Here is a 21412-nt window from a genome sequence, read left to right as displayed (position 1 = left end):
CTGATAAAAAGGAAATGGATGGTGAAGAATGATTGACTATTATAGGATTTAGTTTTCAAAGGCATTTGGACACTATTTGGCACAGCATGAAACATGCAGGTCCGAGATACATCATGCTCTTCAGTTGCCTTCTTTAGTCCTTTTCTTGATTTCCCTCCTTGCCCCCTTATTCAACCTCTTGCAGATGACACTAAAATACTTTTAATATTTTTTCCAGTGAAAGATATTGTTTTCCCCTAAAGCTTCTATAGAAGAGAATTCTGAAGAGATCTGGGAGGATGTCTCTTACCTTGCACTTGATACTTGAATTTCCATTTACTGAGCAAGCTTCTTAGGTACTGTAGACAGTCTCCACAAGCCATATCATCTTCTGATATTGGGAAATAGCTGGCTGGATTAAAGAATATTCCAGTTTAATAATATATGTCAGTGGCCTGTATTGAATAATGATAAAACAAAAATGGACAGTTTAGAAATGTATTCTACATGATAGAAGAAGTAGCATGCCAGCTGTTAGCTTTTAGATTCCTTGAAGGTGCAGTTTTATGAGATGATGAGTAAATGTAAGTTGTCATGAAATTCTTATAATCTGATTCCTATATAATTAACATTTATGTCATATCTTCTGAAGTTTTTACTTTATTAAGAAAATAATACTTAAGATTATTAATTACGAAATGCTTGCAATGTACTTTCTGCTCCATTCAGTTCCTTATTTTAACTTTCTCCAAAATTCTACCATGTGTATGATCTTACTTTCTTACGTAAGTATTTTTGTGAGATGTGTGTTTTCAGGATGTCTTCCTGGGGTGATCCATTTGCTTATAGCTTGCTTGATCCTGTCCTCCTCCTAACCGTGAGTTAGTCCTCATATGATTTTTTTATTCTTCTTTTCCCACCAGTAACTATTGTCCTTACATTCAGCCTCTAGGTTCTTGAAGAGTCATTACTTATTCTTTTATGGCCTCTGACTCCTTTCTTTATTCTATTTAGTATTTAACTGTATGTATAAGTGTTCTTGTAAAGCACCTGAAATTCTATTGAGGAAGGATAGAAGTTTACATGATAAATAAATACTCCTATTGCTATTGTGAGTTGTGTTTAAGTCTGACACATTTTTTATGTTCATACCACATACTACTAGATCTCAAAGTATGTTTAATCACTTTTCCTTTGATATGTGTACTTATATGTTCTTGCCAATACTGTCATTGTAAATCATAACAAATCAGGCTTGTATGAATCTGTGTGAGTCACTTCATGCAGCACCATATGCAAATAGACATTTAATGCTGTTAATGCTGTGATGATGATGAAAAATGTCTGCTGCTCCTGTTGACTGAACAGCTGCCTGACAATAGACTGAGATTTTCTGTGTGTAGGACTTATTCAATTTCTATGTTATGCTTTTCTTGAAGAGTGAAATATTTCTATCTATATTTTCAGTGAACTTACGCTAGGCCATCTGTTTTTAAAGCCCATTTCCATCATTATCAATTAATATTTATTGGGCAACTACAGGGTGCATAGTAATATTGTACAAACAAAAATCATTTTGCTGCAGATAGACTTACTCCTTGACTTAGTACTGTTTTATTTTTATTAGAAAATAGTAAAAATCAAAAACAAAAAACCCTCCTAAACCCAAAGGCATAAAATAACATCCTCTAACTCTGGACGGTGAAAGATGTTGTGTATTTACAGAGCTTTCTGTTCAAAGATATACAACTTGAGAAATTCTAAATTAAATTTCCATAATTATCTATGATCTTCTATTTGTCAACAGTCCTAACTCAGTGGTCCTGTGTTTAGAAAGTCAAATGAAGTATTATATTACTCTGGATTTCTAATAAAACTATGCATCTCTTTTTGACAGGAAACTACTCGGATAAAAACAGACCTTCTAATAGGAGCATTTGTTTTTTGATTTTGAAGGAAATCCTGGAAAATATACTTGTTGGGCTCATATTTAACTTTACTTGCAAGATTTTTATTAAGTAAAAGATTGCATAAAATATAATCTGTTCCAGTAAAAGCAATGGCATGTTAGGGAATCATATCATTACCATTGTTGCTTTTGAATTAAAGAAGTTGAAAGGCTTGTATGTCTTTTTAGCATACTGGCTTTTTTGTGAAGTAATTAAGGTTTGGTTTTGCAGGTTGGCAAATTTATAACATTTGAAGGATGAAATCCTGACACTAGTCAACAGGGGTTTTACCTTTGAGTTATTTTTGTAGTCATGGTATTGAATTTTTGCTGATTCCTTCATAGTCTCTGGTCTAGTTAGTCTTCTGTAAGGCCCTTGACTAGGTTTAGGGTAAAGATTGTGGCCACAAAAAGAGCAAAGGGAATCAGTGATTGAACCATAACCTCGTTTGGGTTCATTGGCACTAGATGCCCTAAACAGCCGTAGATTCCGTAGGTATGGACATAGCGGAACCAAGATGTTTGTTCACTGGGGAAAATAGGTCAGTAAAAAGCATCTGTCTCTTCCACCAAGATAATTCCTATAAGAGCCCTTCTGGATTCCTGGCATTCTTGAAATAGTAAACATCTTATCATAAGAAGAGAAAAATGAAAAAAACAAATCTAGGCTATTCTCAAAATGAAACCTTGAGCTGCTGTAAGGAACATTTTCAGGATTACTATTACTATCAGAAATAGTATTTAACTTATGATCAATCCTACTTAACTACAAGATATTGGATATTACCCTTTGAAAAACAGGAATTGTTGTATCTTGTGACTTTACTTGCGATGTGCTTACCATTTCTGCCTGGAAGATACACACAGTGCAATTCATACCAAGATTTTTGAATTTCTCTTTTACTTCGATATCCCCAAGTATATATGGTACCATAATAGTATCATTATTGAATTCCTTTTGGACTTCTATCAAGCATTTATACTTTTCACCTACCAAAGTATGTGGTAGGTGGTATGTGGGTTTTTTTTTCTTTTTTTTTGGGTAGTTGTTGGTATAGAATTTCCTTTCCTTGGTCATGGCTAAAAAATAAATTTCTTTGAACAATTTAATATCCACCTAGCTATTTTTAAATTAGATATTAGTTCAGGGATTTAGAATATGAATGCTTTGTTTTGCTTTTTGCCTTGAAAAGAAACTTACTTTTTTTTTGTTTTGGTTTTTTTGGCACGGATACTCCCCAACTGGATGAACTTAAAGGCTAAAATTTTCCATCACTTTAGCTAATTCTCATGGGGGTGGAATCTCTAACTTGATTTGAGAAAAAGTGTAATTTAGAAATTCAAAGAACATGACAGGAAAATCTGTGTTAATATAAATGAGTAGTATGTGTTCTAAGCAATAACATTCTGTTGCATTATGCATATAGAGCCCTTCAAAAATATGTATTATTTTATTGATGTTTGATGGCTTTGGAGCTCTGTTAGGTGTCCAAAAAAGAATTTTGGAGATAGACATCAGTTTTCCACCTTAAAAAAATTTTTAAGTAAGTAAAGTTTCCATGATAGTGTTTTGTATATACTCAGTACTTAATAGAATTTTTGCTTGATTGAAAATATTACAATGTCCTTAAAGCTACTTCAAAATTTTAATATACATAAATATAAACAACTTGTAACTTCAATGTATAGCTCATGTGATCTAATTTGGATCAGGGTCTCATTATATTCTGTTAAGCTTAAACTACTTGTTCACTGACTTTTATTTTGTGCCCATGTGAAGAATTTAATTATAAAATAGAGTAAGAACAATGATTTTCTAGTTTTCAGTGATATAACTTCTTCATTCTTTAATGTTACTGGAAATAAAATCTGATTTGATAGTTTGTACCTTCAAGTAAATAATACTGACTGTTTAACATGAGCTCAGACTTGTTTTTCTATAGTGTTGTTAGTTTACCAGTGAATGATCTACATGTTCTTGGCCTTGTGACCAAAGGCATGCAATCACTGCTGAGTGATTAGAATAAATTGGGAAAGGTTATGTTCATAATTTTTCGCTGGAAATTTCATTGGCTTGTGTGGGAATTGACATGTGATTTTTATTTCACTCCAATGGCATCATTCTTAACCACGCTTGCTGGTCCATTTAAAGCAGACAAAGGGCCTTTAATTCCCTATTTGTTCTACATCTTGGAGTGTGTTATCTGTTAGAGCCTCTTGATAAACATGCTTGTTGTCAAAGTTGTAGAGCGTTTTATGGTTAAGTGAGAGGTCTACAAACAGTTTTCTTTTCCCCTTTTCACTACTCTCTAAAAGGAAAAGCTATATTGTTTTTCCTTTTAGAGCTATATTGTTTTGAATATCTATAGTATGAGAATTTAGACTCAGTAACTTGTAAGGAAATGCAGTGGTACAATACACAATACTGCACATTTAAAGGAAAGAAGAAAATTTGTTGTTATTAAAGATTTAAATGTGCCCCAGGGACTCTATTAAGGCTCCGTGTTGTTGCTGTGATCTTAAACATGTAAAAGACAATGTAAATCCTGGAGCAGGGCACATGACAGCTTTGTGGCTAAACTGCTCCTAAGAAACAAACAAGCTTTAAAGGACAAGATAACATAGTAATAGAAATTCATTGGCATGTGATTTTTTTTTTTCTTCTTCTGTAACTGCTTTTACTGAGTCAGTTTTAATATAGTTCTAAGTTGCTTGATTTAAGTCAAATGGAAAAGAAATCCAGTGCAGGCTTACACCTTTAAAAAAGGTAGTAAATTAGTTAACATTTATTATTAAGGTTTAAAGAAATGGCTTGTAATTTTGATTTAAAAATGTTTCTCTTTGAGTACTAGCTGTGTTTTCAGTGTTTACAAGTGCATCAATATATATTTAATGGATCTTAGGTGTTAGATTTTCCTTCTTTTGTCTTTCATTTTGAACTAGATTATGTAGAAAAATGGGTTCAATATTCTGGGGTAGAATATTGCATCTGTGTTTACTTGTTTACTGACTCATGGTATACAGAAGGCAGAGCTAGTGTTCAAACTTAATGGCATTTCTAGATATAGTGGAAATGTAGTAATTTGCTTTGAATTGTTCCTTAGTATCTTACTTTTGCTCCTTATTGAAAACAATAGAATTTAAGTTCTCATTGACAACATTTTTTAAGACTTACATATACTTAGAGTAAACAGAGAAATTAAAAAAGTAGGCTATTAAAGTTTTAGGTAGCAAGCAGAGCTATAATAGAAGAGTACATTATTTTGGAAAGTCAACATTATGAATAACTTATCAGATGTTGAAAGAAGAAAGTGAGGAAGAAATCAGTAGCACAAGATTATTTTAGCAAATTTCTAAGTATCCAAGAAAATTAAAGTTTCTTTTATTCAACCAACTTAAATATGGAAATTTGGATTTTTTTAAATTAATTTTTTTAAGAGCCTCAGTCTGTTACCAGGCTATTATTATTTTTAGTAGTAACAGTGGCCTTTTATTGCACATTTGTTAGGAGCCAGCTATTTATGTGCCTTGCAGATAAAGCCAGGCTTTATGTGCTTTACAGATATCAAATCATTTAGTTTTCCCCACCACCCTATAAGGTTGGTATTATTATTTCAATATGACGAAGCAGTACACTCAATTGTTAAAGAGACAGGCGGCCAGAATGTATATCCTGTCTTTGTCACAAAGTAGGTGAGTGATGTTAGGCAAATTATTCAACCCCTTGTGCTCCAATTTCCCCCTTAATAAAATGGGCTTAGTATAATAATAACTCATGGAATCATCATGAGGATTAAATGTATATTTTGAATATATGTAACATATTTATTATATGTAAGAAGAAGAAGAATGCCTTGACATACTAAACACTATAAAAATGTGGTAATATTATTCTCAAATCATAATTATTTTTCATTTTGTTGATGCTTCTCTGCTTTTTTACTCAATTGCTATTTGAGAGTGGGAATTATGGCAGAGGGAGCCGAAATGATGGAGTAAACTTGCATCAAAGCAATTTTTAATTTATTTTGCTGTTTGCCTGAAAATTGTTTTTCTGTTGATCTTGTTGGCAAAAGCTTCTGGCAGCTTGGCTTTTCACAAGTCTTATGGACTTTACACATACACCTTGCTAAGTCTAAACACTAAAATTGTTAAAAAATATTTTTTAAACAATGGAATGAGTTTCAGATGTTATGAAAGACAGTTCCAAGTATGATTTTTTTTCCTTTACGTTTGTTTTAACATAGAAACAAACCCAAATAAACACTTTTGTAGTTAATTTTTAAAATGTCTATTTTGTTTTTTCTCATTTTATTAAAGAGGGGAAATTGTAGAAAAGAAGATTTGTTTCCAAGAAAACCATCAGCTATCTAGGCTCTGTAAATAATGTAATAAAATTCCCAAAAATGGAGAACAAAGGAAATGACGTGAATATTAATTAGGATGATCAGGAATTGTTTATATTTTATCTCCACTGAAGTGTTCTTAGGGCTACACTGAATGAGCAGGTTGTAATTTATTTATAGATTTTGTGTAACTCATATCCAAATCTTCCTCAGTCCTAACATAATAAATTGTACTAGTGACTTTCAGTTTTATATATATTTTGGAATAATTTTTTTTCTGCCTTTTTTGTTCCAGGCATTGAAGAAACAAGAAACTAAAGCAGATGAGAATGAAGGGGCAATAAAAAATAAGCTAAGACAAACTGAAACTGAGAAGAATCAAGTAAGATATTGAAAGTTTCTTTCAAAGAATAAAGTGGTTTGGGCCAGTGGTATTTGTGGAGTGCCTTGAAAAGTGTCCCCAGGATCCTTTAGAACAGTGTGAGATCTTTATCTTTCAGTGTGGAATCAATTGGCTCAACACCTCTTTTACTTGCTAGCACTTGCTCTTGGAAACAGATATGCAAGTTGTTTGCTACCTTGTCATCTATGACCACTCCCCTTTCTGAGAGGTGCGCTAAACTTTACTTTTCTCTGAACACATTTTCTGTTTCTTTTAAAATAGAGACCTTTGACATATGTTCATGTTTATGAACTGTGTGTTCATGTCTATGAATACATAGAGCTTAGCACTTTAGAGTTAGAAAGGAATTCAGAGGCCAAACCACTCTTCCTTAATTTGCAAATAAGTAGATTTAAGGATGAACTCAAAGTAATGAATGATGAAGTGAAAATTTGCCCTGCTCTTTACTCCATATCGCTGTTTTCTACCTACCATTACCTCCTTTATTTATTTCACCAACTCATATAAAGGCAGCTTCCTTTCTGCTTTTAGGGTAAGCAAAGTATGTTAGGTCATTAAATTTGCCCTTTGGGAGTTGCAATGTAGAAATTACACAGGGATTATGACGAATATGGGCTTTGGTTGATTTCAAAGTTATTTTGCTTGAAGTGTGGTTTCTTTCCTCTATTTCTTCATAGAGACTAAACAACAGGTCAGATGATATTTTGTATGGATTCTGTGATTCCCACATATACTGCACTTTTTCTTTAAAAAGTGCCACATGTATAATTTTTTATGAGCCACATGTATAATTTTTTAAAAATTATATAATGGGATTTAAAGATACATTTTGAAATAATTACAGATTTATAGGATATTGTAAAACAAGATACACAGAGAGGTCCCATGCACCCAGATTCCCTCAATGGTAACATTTTTGCATAACTGCCATTTGATATTAAAACCAGAAAATTGGTGTTGGTACAATCTACTTAGTTTATATAGATTTCACCAGATTTATATATACTCATTTGTGTGTGTGGTGTGTGAAGTTCTATCCATTTTATCTTGTATAGATTCTTGTTACCACTACCACCATCAGGATACAGAACTGTTCCATCATCACAAGGTTCCCTTAACGCTCTTCTGCAGGCACACCTACCACATGTACAGTTATGAAAGGGTTAATATACAGATAGCAGCTGTTCAATGGAAACGATAATTTAGGATAAGTACTTTAAGTATAAGCACTTACAAGCGTCTTAATATAAATGTATGATTTTTATGAAATCTTACTGTTACAAAATGCAAACAAGTCTAGCACATATAAGGTCCAAATTTTTTAGCAAACTTGTGTTGTATCCCATTACATGTTTCAACTTGAAATCATCTAGGCTTATTAGGAGTTTGCAGAATATTTAGTCACCTAACTGGTCACATTTTTTATAGATATTTATCTAATGGCATTATCATTAAGGAAATTTTAAATGTCTCATTCTAAATTTAGACATTTAAAAATTTAAGGAATGTCTTATGAATATTAGAAATATTAGGAATATAGGAAATCACCAATTAGATGAAACTTTTGAGCCATTATGTCCCTGCAGTTTTTATTCTAATTTAGTTAATTTGACACTACATATTCTAATTTAAAGAAAAAATTGCCTTAGGATTTAGAGTAAAGTAATTTAGAACTGGAAGGATCTCAGAGACTGTCTAATATAAAATTCTTACTTTAGAGATGGCAGAATGGAGGCCTAAGGAGAAGAGACTTGGACTGGCGTGAGATGAAACTTACCACATCCCAGACTTCCTGAGGCCTGGTCTAGTTCAATTTATATTATACAATTAACATTATTTTAATGGAAGTATTGATATATGTTCATAGTGAGATATTTATTCTTTTACATTAGCTGTAAATGTCTTCTGATAACTTTTCCACTTTTTTCTTTTAAACTGTGCCCATAATAATTAGGTTATCTTCTGCTCCATTTTTCTTTATCCTTTGTTGAAACTCTAGCTTGAACAGGAATTGGAGCTATCTCGAAGGTTATTGAATCAATCAGAAGGCAGCAGAGAAACACTTTTGCATCAGGTAAGTCTATGCAAACTATTATAATATACTTTTACATTAAATCAGGATTGAGTATCTCTATTTAAATATCTTTGTGAAAGGAGAAAAAAACTGGGTCTAGAAAAATTTTTTCCTAAGGAATATATATTAGCACACCTAAGTAAAAGATAAAATTCTTTCAGGGAAATTCAGAAAAAGCTAGTACAGACACCAGCCAAGGTCCCCACTGTGACAGTGTATCTTGCTGATTGCTGCTACAACTTATTACTTATCTCACTTAGCATGAGCAGTGTAAAAGTAAGACTGAATGTATAAGATAAAATTTTCCCAGGAACTTAATTTTATTCCAGGAAGCATTGGAAAGTAAAGGAAGAAGTAAACTACATAAAAGAGATTATTGCATGTTCACGTTACTTTGAATATGTCATTGTCTTTAATTTATGTTTTCGAGATACTACCTGACCCTTATAACCAAAGATAAGCTTGATTTTTAAGTATAACATTTTGCATTCCATCAGCCCATAATGGGAGTTTGGTGCTTCTGATGTTTAAAGTTCAATAACTTTAAATAACCATCTTACATACATTGGATAAGGGCTTATGAGTTTCTAACTGCCTCTCTCTGTTTAAGACAAGCTGCAATTATACTTTCTTCTGTTTTGTAGTGTGTGTTATATAACTCACCTTTAGAATATGCTAGTGGTAGGCAAAGATGTCAAGCCTTATAGATGTTCAGAAGGAATGTTAGGTTCTGACAACTGGTGCTGAAAATACAAGATAGCACCTGTTTTACAAAACAGTTGAAAACATTCACTGCCTTTGTTCTGCAGCCAATGGTCACATGGAATTAATTTTGGCAGAGTTCAAACTTTCCTTTTTGGAAGTTTATATTTGTATTTAATTCCATTCTGATTTATTTGGAACTCCAACTTATAATCTCCAATTTCAGTTTTTGAAGCAAGAGATTTCTTTGTTTAGATTGTCCTTGTGATTTTAGCTGAATCTTTTTGCCATTGCTAACGTGTTTAATGGTTATTTGGAAGTATCTGCTATGTGCTAGGTAATTTGGGACTCTAAGGATAGAAACATGAACAAATCAGTCCCTGCCTTCAAGTAGTTTAGAGTTTATTCAACAGCATCTGTTGCATACTTATTTTGAGCATGATTTTAATATCAAAATATTCTAAATCATGATTATTTCCCTTGATTTTAACAACCAGTAGACCATGTTTATATGAAAGCAAATGGGTGAAAATAGAAAAATATAAAAACATATAATACTTAATCGAAGGTGGTTTCGGTTATTAGTAATGGAGTAGAATGAGGACAAAATAAGTGATTTAAAAAAATCCGGTCACTTTCTTTGCCACCATGGATGCAGAGAAGGAAAAAGCATTCATTTATTCTTTGTGGACGAAATGAGAGGAATGAGGAAATGGAGCAGGAAACTGTTCCACTATGCTCAGAAGGAAATTAACCTGGATTCAGTGTGTGTTTAGCCCATTTGAAGTAAATCTTTTTCTGATTGTGAAAACGGATGTTTGACTTTTGACTATGTATTTAGGTAGAAGAACTGCGTACACAACTTACGAAAGCAGAGGGTGATCGAAAACATTTACAGCATCAAGTATCTCAGATTTCCAAGCAACAGTCAAACTATCAGAATGAACAAGAGGAGGACTGGAGGTTTAGGAGAGGTAAATTGTAGATTTATACCTAATAATGTGATAATTTGTATGGGAGCTTTTTGGTCTTTCTTAGGAAATACTTTTCATCCTTAGAATTGCATTCCTTTTTGATGCTCACATGATATTATTCCTTGATCTATTAAAAATTTTCTCATAAGTTGATAATAATTTAGCATCATTGTATTTTAATATCTTCCCTGCTTGGTTCAAACTCATTTTGGTTATTAGACCTATTTAACTTGTGGCTTTCTCTTAGAGCCTGCAAAAAGCATTAATTTTTCCAGTCTCCTATCCCCATGCTTAAATATATGTGCATATGTTTGTGTGTGTACCAGTCTTTGTACTTAAATTGTAAGTATCACTCTGTTTTTCACATTCTCTTATTTCAGTTTTCAATATGTGAGAAATTAAAGTTAAGACCCTCTCTTTTTTGTTATCTGGAGTTGGTGACAAAAAGTAATCACACCTCAGAAGTGGTTATGAGTGGTATCACTGGCTTTTTATGTGGACTAGGAACACTTTGTGTTTGAAAAATATTAGGATACTTTCTCAGTGGCGGTATTAATTTAAATTATGGAATTTAATGATGGATGTAAGTTCATGTTTAGTAATGGTAATTTTGAAATTATATATAATGGTTTATATTAGGTGAGTTCATACTGCTTTGCTTCTGTATTATTCCAATAATGAGACTTTCTACTCAAATGCTCAAATTATTGGTGAAATTCTTTTTTTTAATTGCATTTTAGGTTTTGGGGTACATGTGAAGAACAGGCAAGATTGTTGCATAGGTACACACATGGCAGCGTGATTTGCTGCCTTCCTCCCCTTCACCTATATCTGACATTTCTCCCCATGCTATCTCTTCCCAACTTCCCACCCCTCACTGTCCCTTCCCTATTTCCCCCCAACAGACCCCAGTGTGTGATGCTCCCCTCCCTGTGTCCATGTGTTCTCATTGTTCAACACCCGCCTATGAGTGAGAACATGTGGTGTTTGATTTTCTGCTCTTGTGTCAGTTTGCAGAGAATGATCATTTCCAGGTTCATCCACGTCCCTACAAGGGAAACGAACTCATTGTTTTTGATGGCTGCATAATATTCCATGGTGTATATGTGCCACATTTTCCCTGTCCAGTCTATCATCGATGGGCATTTGGGTTGGTCCAGGTCTTTGCTATTGTAAACAGTGCTGCAGTGAACATTCGTGTGCATGTGTCCTTATAGTAGAACAATTTATAACCCTTGGGATATATACCCAGTAATGGGATTGCTGGGTCAAATGGAATTTCTGTTTCTAGGTCCTTGAGGAATCACCACACTGTCTTCCACAATGGTTGAAATAATTTACACTCCCACCAACAGTGTAAAAGTGTTCCTATTTCTCCACATCCTCTCCAGCGTCTGTTGTCTCCAGAGTTTTAGTGATCGCCATTCTAACTGGTGTGAGATGGTATCTCAATGTAGTTTTGATTCGCATTTCTCTAATGACCAGTGATGATGAGCATTTTTTCATATTTGTTGGCCTCATGTATGTCTTCTTTTGTAAAGTGTCTGTTCATATCCTTTGCCCACTTTTGAATGGGCTTGTTTGTTTTTTTTCTTGTAAATCTGTTTTAGTTCTTTGTAGATTCTGGATATCAGCCCTTTGTCAGATGGGTAAACTGCAAAAATTTGTTCCCATTTTGTTGGTTGCAGATTCACTCTAGTGACTGTTTCTTTTGCTGTGCAGAAGCTGTGGAGTTTCATTAGGTCCCATTTGTCTATTTTGGCTTTTGGTGCCAATGCTTTTGGTGTTTGGTCATGAAGTCCTTGCCTACTCCTATGTCCTGAATGGTTTTGCCTAGATTTTCTTCTAGGGTTTTTATGGTGTTAGGTCTTATGTTTAAGTCTTTAATCCATCTGGAGTTGAATTCAGGGAAGGTAAACATTGTCCCGGGCTTTCCAAAGACACCTCCATGTGTTGCCTAAGTGAGAATTTCCACATTGCCAGAAAATCTTCAATGGATGACACATTTTTGACAAAGCTATTCTAATATATTTTCTTAGTCTGTTTTGTGTTACTGTAAAGGAATACCTGAGGCTGGATAATGTACAGAGAAAAGAGCTTTATTTGTGTCACAATTCTGTAGGCAGTACCAGAAGCATGACTCTAGCATCTGCTTGAATTCTGGTGAGGGGTTTTACCCCTCATATCAAAATATGGCAAAGACGTTCAAATGGGGAGTGGACATCTGTAAAGAGGGACCAAATTCAAGGAAAGTACTGGCTTTCTAACAACGCACTCTCATATGAACTAGTCGGTTCCCAGGAGAGCAAGAACTCACTCACTACTACAAGAAGGGCACCAAGCCATTCATGAGGGATCCATCTCCATGACCCAAACACCTCCCACTAGGCCCCATCTACTAATACAGCCATAGTGGGGATAAAATTTCACCATGAGATTTGGTGAGGACAAATACACTATATCCAAACCATAGCATATTTTTATTTCTATGCCATTAAGTTTCATGTGATATAATTTAAATATCAGAATATCACTTATTTTTAACAGATCCTAAGCTATTAGATTCTTCATCAAATTTCTTAAAAGAAACACATGGAAATTGCTGGAAAAAAGACCCAACACATGTGTTATATGTTTTGATACCTCATAAAATGTAATTATTTTTGTTCTAAGTCTTTGAGGACTAAAACTGTCGAGCTTTTCTTGACTACTTATCAGGTTTGGAAAAATTTTGGGAGGTCTTTTATATATGTGATAATGGACTTCATCACCTTTTAACAATTGTAGAGTTTTTCATCTTTACAGAATACTTACATTATTTAAAGACCGTTCTACATTAAAAATCATACTTACCTGTTTTCAGCTGCTATTTCTTCTTCTGCCCACTGCCAAATTGGTTCCACCTCTAGTTGTAAAATTGCCTTTGTGTGGTTTGCTAGCAATCTCCTCTGTCAATTCCAAGGAGATCGTTTATTACTTATTTTACTGTCACCTGCTTAATTTTTCTTCCTTCCTTCCTGAAACGCTTCCTCTGACTTCCATGTCCCTTGCCTTTCCTACTTCTCCTGCCTTAGTTATTTACATTCTTTGTATTTGAATCTTTTGGCTTAGTTCACAGTTTGTCTTTTAAATGTTGGTTTTGCCTAGTATTTTATTCATGGCTTCTGTTACTTAGTATTTCTGCCTAGGAATTGATTAAAAATTATCACCTAAAAGTGATAATTCCTAAATTTAACTCTGCTCTCCTAACCTTTGGACCTCCAGATGGTGTTGGTCATTGGATATCTTCATATACTGTTCTTCAGAATGCTCTGATATTTACAGACCAACAGATAAGCAGCTGAATTCATCCTCTCCTCAAAACCTGTTTTTCTTTCCTGTCTCAGTGTATGGCATCATCCTCCATCCAGACATCCAAGCCTAAATTGCAAAGAACATAGAAATGATTTATTCTCTCCTCTATCTAATTAGTCTCTACCTCATGCCTATTTATACATCCTGATAGCTCTTGAATTTGCTACATTCTCTTTCTTATTCTCACTGCCCCAGCTTAAGCATATTTGAGTCAGTACAGGACATGTAGTATTCTCTTGTCTTACTGTTCTGGCTTTTCTGTAATCTATCTTCCTTTCCACTACTAAAGGGCACTATTCTTATTTCTTATTTCTATTTTAATGATTTAAAAAAAAGGACCTGAGAATAAATAGGTTGAGTTACTTGCCCAAGATCACACATGAGGGAAGCAGCAGACTCTAGTTACTCTTTTCCCAAACTGGAGATCTTAACTGCTCTCCTATACTGACCAAGCATTCTCCAAAATGGAGTGTTTGTAATGCTGTTTATATTTTATACTTTTTGTTTTAAATATTTTTAACTTTGGTAAATGTTTCATTACATATACTACATGTGTGTATGTATAGACGTATGTGTATATTTATCTTTAGTAGTATATATGTATATATAAGTAAGCATACCAAAATATGTCTCCACATCAAATGTATGTTTCATAAAGTATACATATAGGTGCCTTCATATTTTATATAATATCTTCATTCTAATGTTACATCCATGTATATATATCAGGAAACATATTGATATATACATATTATTGAGACATAAGTTATATGCACACAAATATACATATACACACATATATATAAATAAAATATATGTTTATAAAATGATCAAATACATTTACAAATAGATAAATATGTACATTTGCTGGTTGGAGAACTATCAGAAGTAGGGAAAATAGGGCTCATGGGCCAAATCCAGACTGCCACCTATTTTTGTAAATAAGCTTTATTGAAACACAGCTACTCCCTTTCATTTACACACTGTCTAGGCTACTTTTGCAATATAATGGTGGAACTGGCTAGTTGTGACAGAAGTCATATAGCTAAGATATTTATTATCTGATCCTTTATAGAAAATGTTTGCTGACACTTGGTTTGTAGCATAAATTCTAAGTTTCCTAGCAACACAAACTCTGTTGACTCTCCTTCCTCCCACACTGATATCATATGAAATGTATTAGCTGCGTAAAACTACTGTGGGGCCGGGTGCGGTGGCTCGCACCCGTAATCAGCACTTTGGGAGGCTAAAGCGGGCAGATCATGAGGTCAGGAGATCAGCCTGGCCAATATTGTGAAACCCCCTCTCTACTAAAAGTACAAAAATTAGCCGGGCATGGTGGTGGGCACCTATAGTCTCAACTGCTCGGGAGGCTGAGGCAGGAGAATTGCTTGAACTTGGGAGGCAGAGGTTGTAGTGAGCTGAGATTGTGCCTCTGCACTCCAACCTGGGTAATAGAGCGAGACTCCGTCTAAAGAGAAAACAAACTGCTGTGTGTGCAATTACCTGAATGTTAAATTCAATTTTGTACCTTTTGTATGCTTTATGGTATGTTCTTTCCCTAAATACACCCCAACTTCTCCTTTACTTGGAGAAATTTTGTATTCATTCCTAAGTCTGACTTATATCTCTGTTCTTCCTACCTTAGTTCCTCACTGAGATGGAGCTAATCCCTTTTCCTGTTTGTACTCTTTCTGTATAATCACATGTATCTATCAGTGATCTTATCCTATTGAAATGCCCATATGTCTTACATTCTAACATGTATAATTTTGAACACTAATATTCTGAAGTTGGAATGTATTTTATGAATGATGTATACATTTGATTTGTTACTGTTTTCTTCTTTCATTCTCTCCTTTTTTTTTTTTTCTGGAAAGAAAACCACTAGAAAGATAGTAGTTTTAAAGTGACAGTTTATGTTCCAATTGTTGACATTTTAGACTCCATAAAGTACTTTATATTTTGTCTCTATTTTTGGGATGTGTATTAGCCTGTTCTCACATTGCCGATAAAGACACACTTGAGACTGTATAATTTGTAAAGGAAAGAGATTTAGTGGACTAATAGGTTCACATGGCTGGGGAGGCTTCACAATCATGATGGAAGGGAAAGGAGAAGAGGAGAAGCAAAGGCACATCTTACGTGGTGATAGGCAAGAGAGCTTATGTAGGGGAACTCTCCTTTATAAAACCATCAAATCTTGTGAGACTCATTCACTATCATGAGAACAGCATGGAAAGAGCTAACCTCATGATTCAGTTACCTCCCACTTGGTCCCTTCACATAGCATGTGGGAATTATGGGAACTATAATTCAAGATGAGGTTTGGGTCGGGATACAGCCAAACCACATCAGGATGTAAGCTCATTGAGTATGAATTTTTATATTATTTATTTTTGTTTTACTGTTTGGAGATAGTGTAGAGGTGTGAGGAAAATTAAATTTAAAAATGTGTATGATTTTCTTGAAATAAATTGCAGTAGAAATCAGGTAATATTTTAAGTTTTAGTATCAAACTGGAATAATATTTGATGACATAGCAATGTATGTGTTTTTGAAAACTGTATAAAACTTGAGACAACAGGCTGGTAAATTCTGTTGAGTAACAGTGTCAATAAATGTATTATGTTAGCTAGAATATGGAAACACCACGGCTCAGTACTATTTGAAAGTACATTCTCCTGTGAATAAAGAACAACTGTTGAACTTCACATTTTGTCTTTTAAGGGGTTGAGCGGGAAAAACAGGATCTGGAGAAGCAGATGTCAGATTTGAGAGTGCAGCTGAACTTCAATGCAATGGCATCTGAGTTAGAGGAAGTGAAACGGTGCATGGAGCGAAAAGACAATGAAAAAGCACATTTGGCAGCACAAGTAGAGGTGACTTTCTCTTTTTAAACTGTATTAGAAATATTTTAATTTTATTTCATGGAATTGCTGAATGAAATTTTAATATAAAGATATTTTATGAACCCTAGTTTGAATATTGATAATATAATATTAATGACTAATTTTCTTATATGTAGAAATTCCTATGCATTCATTTCTTTTTAATTCAGGATCCCCAAACCAGGAATCAGGATTATTTTCCTTTATTATTTCACAGAAAAATTCTTTACTATTTCTAAATTGGAAAATATTTTTGTTCTAATAGCAACTGAACCCTTTCTACAGACAAAAGGGACCTTTTTTCTTTGAGGGAACAGTGAATTATTATTTATTTTGCAGGTGAAACTTGCAGAATGCATATTAAAAAGGTGTTACTGATAATTCCTCTTTGGATCCACGAAGGTTTTCATACCTCTAGTTGTTCTACATGAGATGGAGCTGCGATGCCTCCATTAATTTAGAGTTGTGTAGCAATCGTGGATGATGTGGGAATCATGAATGAAGTGTAACTAGGCAGCTACCATTTCCTGCTTTTATCTGGCATAGATGAGGTGATTATCAGTATATATTAAAAATCAAAGGAAAAGACCTCAAAAAGGGAAATGGCTTAATTCAAATGACAATTATGCAAATTAGATTAAAAATGGATGACACATTTGGAAATAGATATGTATTAATTCTCCCTGTATCTGTTTTTATGAGTGAAGTTGTGTTCTAATTGTAATAAGTTGCATTTGAAGTATTTCCAAAATTAAAATGAGAGGTAGAAAATTGGTGTTAAAAGTACCTAATTTTATATAACCCAAAGGAAATGTTTAATGTTTCTTGTCTGTGTTTCTCTTTCATCTTGTCAGCACATCAGTAGAAAATGTCTTTTAAATTTGGTTCAAGATTCAGATTGTAAAGATACTGAAATATTGACGTATTCTTTACAAAGCCCTCTACATGTTCAATAAAGACTTACTTGAAATAGTCTCAGAGCAATGGTAATTATACAACTTTTAAAGTTTGCTTCATGGGTATTATTTTAGCCTTTGATCCTGCTAATGAAAATGTTAAAATATGATTATTTTGTTGAAGTGATGTATTTTTTAAAAAACTATGCTGGATAGAACTAAAAAATCCCTTTGCTCTGTGTTCATAACCACACGTTGGTACTCCCTCCCTTCTTTCCTTCCTTCACATTGTTTTTTTCACTTGCCATCATGGTATAAATTGGAAAAAAATCTCAAATATGTGAGCATTAAAAAATCATTTATGATAGCCTAATAATGCTCTTATTCAAGATTCCTAGCTTTCCATTTGTCCTACCTTAATAGTTCTTTTACAGTTTCATATGGGTTAGGAGAAGAATTTGAATCCCCTCGGGTTAGTTTGGTTTGGTTGTATAGAGTTTGCGTGTGAAAAACAAATAGAGGAGAGGTTTTTACTCACACATCAAATATTATTGTCTGCCTGTTACCTGCCAGCCTCTGTTCTAGGTGCTGGCAGCATAGCAAAGAACACAAATGCAGCCAATTCTCTGTTTCTCACAGTGAATCTAAATTAGATGCAGGCTGGGAGCACTGGCTTGTGCCTGTAGTGCTACTCAGGAGGCTGAGGTGAGAGGATTGCTTGAGGCAAGAGTTCAAGGCTGCAGCAAGCTGTGATTGTGCCACTGCACTCCAGCTTAGGTGACATAGTGAGACTCTGTCTCTAAAAAATAAGTAAAAATAAAAATAAAATTGATACAGAAAGTCCTTTGAGTTTGTCTTGCTTCTAAGAATAAATTTCTTTTCGATAATAAATTTTTTTCTAGATGCCATTGCAAAGGACATCATAAAGACAGTGTTTATCCCTGTAAGACATTAGCATTAACTAATTTATTTTTCAGATTTTCTTATTTTGGACAATAAAATAGTTAATTAACTTTGCAGCTGTTGTTTCTGATTTAGTGACACTTCTGATTACACTTTATTTTTCATTGTAAAAGAACTATTAAGATGGGACAAGATTATTGTCCATGTCACTAATATTCTTACGGCACCTTTTGGAGGCCATTTGAATATCTTTGTTCCCAAACTATTCTCAAAGAGATGCCTTATGCAGATTTTGTGAGATATTAGGATGTAGACTACTCTATTGCCACCTCTAACAATGGAGAATTTTCTTGAAATTAGTCTCTGCTTTGTTTCTTGAAAATATCAGGTAGTACGAAGTTGTTGCCTTATACATTCAGTTAAAAAAGAGAGAGTAATCTTCTTTAGTTGCTTTTCAGAGACCAAATATGAATAAAAAAGATGCACAAAATGAGATTATTGGTCAGGCCCAAGAACACATATATAGTATTAGTTCTTATGATTTGTTCAATCATCGATGTTTCCCTTTTTAACCTTCACTTTCTTATAGCTCTCCTATGGAATCTCACATGTGGTCTTGTCAAATAATTCCTTTTGTCTTAAACTTCCCTCCTCAGTTCCATCTTTTTTTCCTTTGTTCCAGTTGTTCACTGTTTCTGTGAACAACTTTGAATGTCTTTTCTTTTTGTGGAACTCCTAAACTTTTTCCACCATGGACCTTTTTTTGGATTATATCAGCTATAAATGATAATTCTTCTTTCTGAATAATGCTTTTGTCCATATCGCTATTCTTATGGTGCCTTTCTCACACTCTCTTGAAGTAATCTGGATATGTTTTGTTAAAAATTTCAAAGTGGGCTGGGCAAGGTGGCTCACACCTGTAATCTTGTACTTTGGGAGGCTGAGGCAGGTGGATTACCTGAGGTCAGGAGTTTGAGACCAGCTTGGCCAACATGGTGAAACCCCATCTGTACTAAAGATACAAAAATTATCTGGGCATGGTAGCAGGCACATGTAATCCCACCTTCTTGGGAGGCTGAGGCAGGAGAATTGCTTGAACCTGGGAGTGGAGGTGGCAGTGAGCTGAAATCACACATCTGCACTACAGCCTGGGTCACAGAGTGAAACTCCATTTCAAAAAAAAAAAAAAAAAACAAACCACATTCAAGGTGGACCAAAGTAAATTAGAAAGAGATTCAGGAGAAAGCCAGCAGCCCTGTCACCAAGACAGAGTGAGCTTTGGTGCCCTTACCGTGGTGGAGACATCATGTTTCAAGGTCTTGTCCTCACATCTGGAAAGTTGAGTTTTCTGTGTGTGACCCAGGGGACTGGCTCATATTAACAATGCAACTCAGAAGAGAGAAGTATAGCCAGTAATGTGGTTTTTGCAATTACTTTTGCGTAGACCGAATACATAAAAGAGTACCACTTCACTGATTTACCCTATTGGAGTCATCTAAAGATATATATATATATATATATATATTTTTTTTTTTTTATTGTGTGCTATTTTCTTTATATATATATGTATATAAAGTGTATATATATACTTTATTGTGTTTTAGGTTTTGGGGTGCATGTGAAGAACATGCAGGATGTTGCACTGGTACATGCATGGCAATGTGGTTTGCTGCCTTCCTCCCCATCACCTATGTCTGGCATTTCTCCCCATGTTATCCCTCCCCAACTCCCCACCCCACACTGTCCCTCCCGTAGTTCCCTCCCACAGACCTCAATGTGTGATGCTCCCCTCCCTGTTTCCATGTATTCTCATTGTTCAACACCTACCTGTGAGTGAGAACATGTGGTGTTTGATTTTCTGTTCTTGTGTCAGTTGCTGAGAATGATAGACTGGACAGGGAAAATGTGGCACATATACACCATGGAATACTATGCAGCCGTAAAAACGATGAGTTCGTGTCCTTTGTAGGGACGTGGGTGAACCTAGAAACCATCATTCTCTACAGATATTAAAACAGTATTCTATTGTGCAGGGCACCAATCTCCCAATTTTCTGGTTTTAGAATTAGTAACCAAAAAATTGTTTAATGAACACAGAATCAGAGAATAATGATGTTTTAAGGGCTGCTTGTTCATGATTATAGTAGACCTTCTCAACCCCCCAGCTCCTTTTTTGCAGAGTCCTTATAACCAGAGATGCTATTTACTTCAGCTAGATTCTGTCTTAATTCTTGGAGTCTGTTGAACTGACATCTCTTCTTATTCCAGCAATCTTCTATGCTTCCACTCTGATGCTCAATCTAAGGTTCAATTTTTCTTTTGATATGTTGCTGTGCACAGATTTTGCTCTGGGCCCCTTACCAGTATGCATTCATGTTATAATTCAAACTTGTGGCATTCTGGGAGCTACGTATGAATTTAAAGCTTCTATTCCTGTTCAGATTATAAATGCTTTAAGAAACAAGTTTTATTTCTGTGACCCTATGTGCTCCCACACAGTTTTAGCTATACTAGGTGCTTAATTAGTATTTGTTGAATGAAATAATAAGTTGTAAAAATTTTATTGTTATTTTTAAAGTTAATATTTGCTATATGGTCATTTCTTAAAAGCACATCCATTTCTGGAAGAATTGTTGGTATTTAAGGGGATCTTTACTAACTATCACTAATTGCATTAGTTTTTACTGATCCAGAGTATATACTTCAAGCAGTTAATTTATATTAGAGAAAAACAGTAAAAATGGCTCCTAAAAAACAATAGAAGAAAGCTACATTTGAGTTTGCAAAATTTACCTTTTAAATTGTACCTAAGACATTGAATCTGTACATGCATAGAAAATACTAAGTACACTTTTCCTTTCTTCTAAACTCAAGTTGAACCTTGTTAACGTTGATAGGCTATTTGTATTCATAAGAATTCCAAGCATCCTTGATCAATGATT

The 21412-nt window shown here is 34.3% G+C and overlaps 1 protein-coding gene across 13 annotated transcripts in view; it reads left to right on the top strand.

Annotated features, from left to right (window-relative positions):
• The window catches only part of CEP128 (centrosomal protein 128), a 449218-nt gene that overhangs the window by 102079 nt on the left and 325727 nt on the right, over positions 1 to 21412 (top strand). For all 13 annotated transcript variants that reach the window (XR_013521735.1, XM_078336006.1, XM_035261203.3 and 10 more), the window contains 4 exons: positions 6569 to 6655; positions 8676 to 8750; positions 10294 to 10426; positions 16511 to 16662. Coding sequence is in view for 12 of the 13 variants with exons in the window: in XM_078336006.1 (XP_078192132.1) it covers positions 6569 to 6655; positions 8676 to 8750; positions 10294 to 10426; positions 16511 to 16662 (447 nt within the window). In the remaining variant the exon portion in view is untranslated. The remainder of the gene's footprint in view (positions 1 to 6568; positions 6656 to 8675; positions 8751 to 10293; positions 10427 to 16510; positions 16663 to 21412) is intronic.

The sequence above is a fragment of the Callithrix jacchus genome, chromosome 8, assembly GCF_049354715.1.
Source record: "Callithrix jacchus isolate 240 chromosome 8, calJac240_pri, whole genome shotgun sequence".
NCBI classification, from domain to species: Eukaryota; Metazoa; Chordata; class Mammalia; order Primates; family Cebidae; genus Callithrix; species Callithrix jacchus.
The sequence above is the reverse complement of the archived record's forward strand: the minus strand, read 5'-3'. Positions and strand labels throughout refer to the sequence as shown.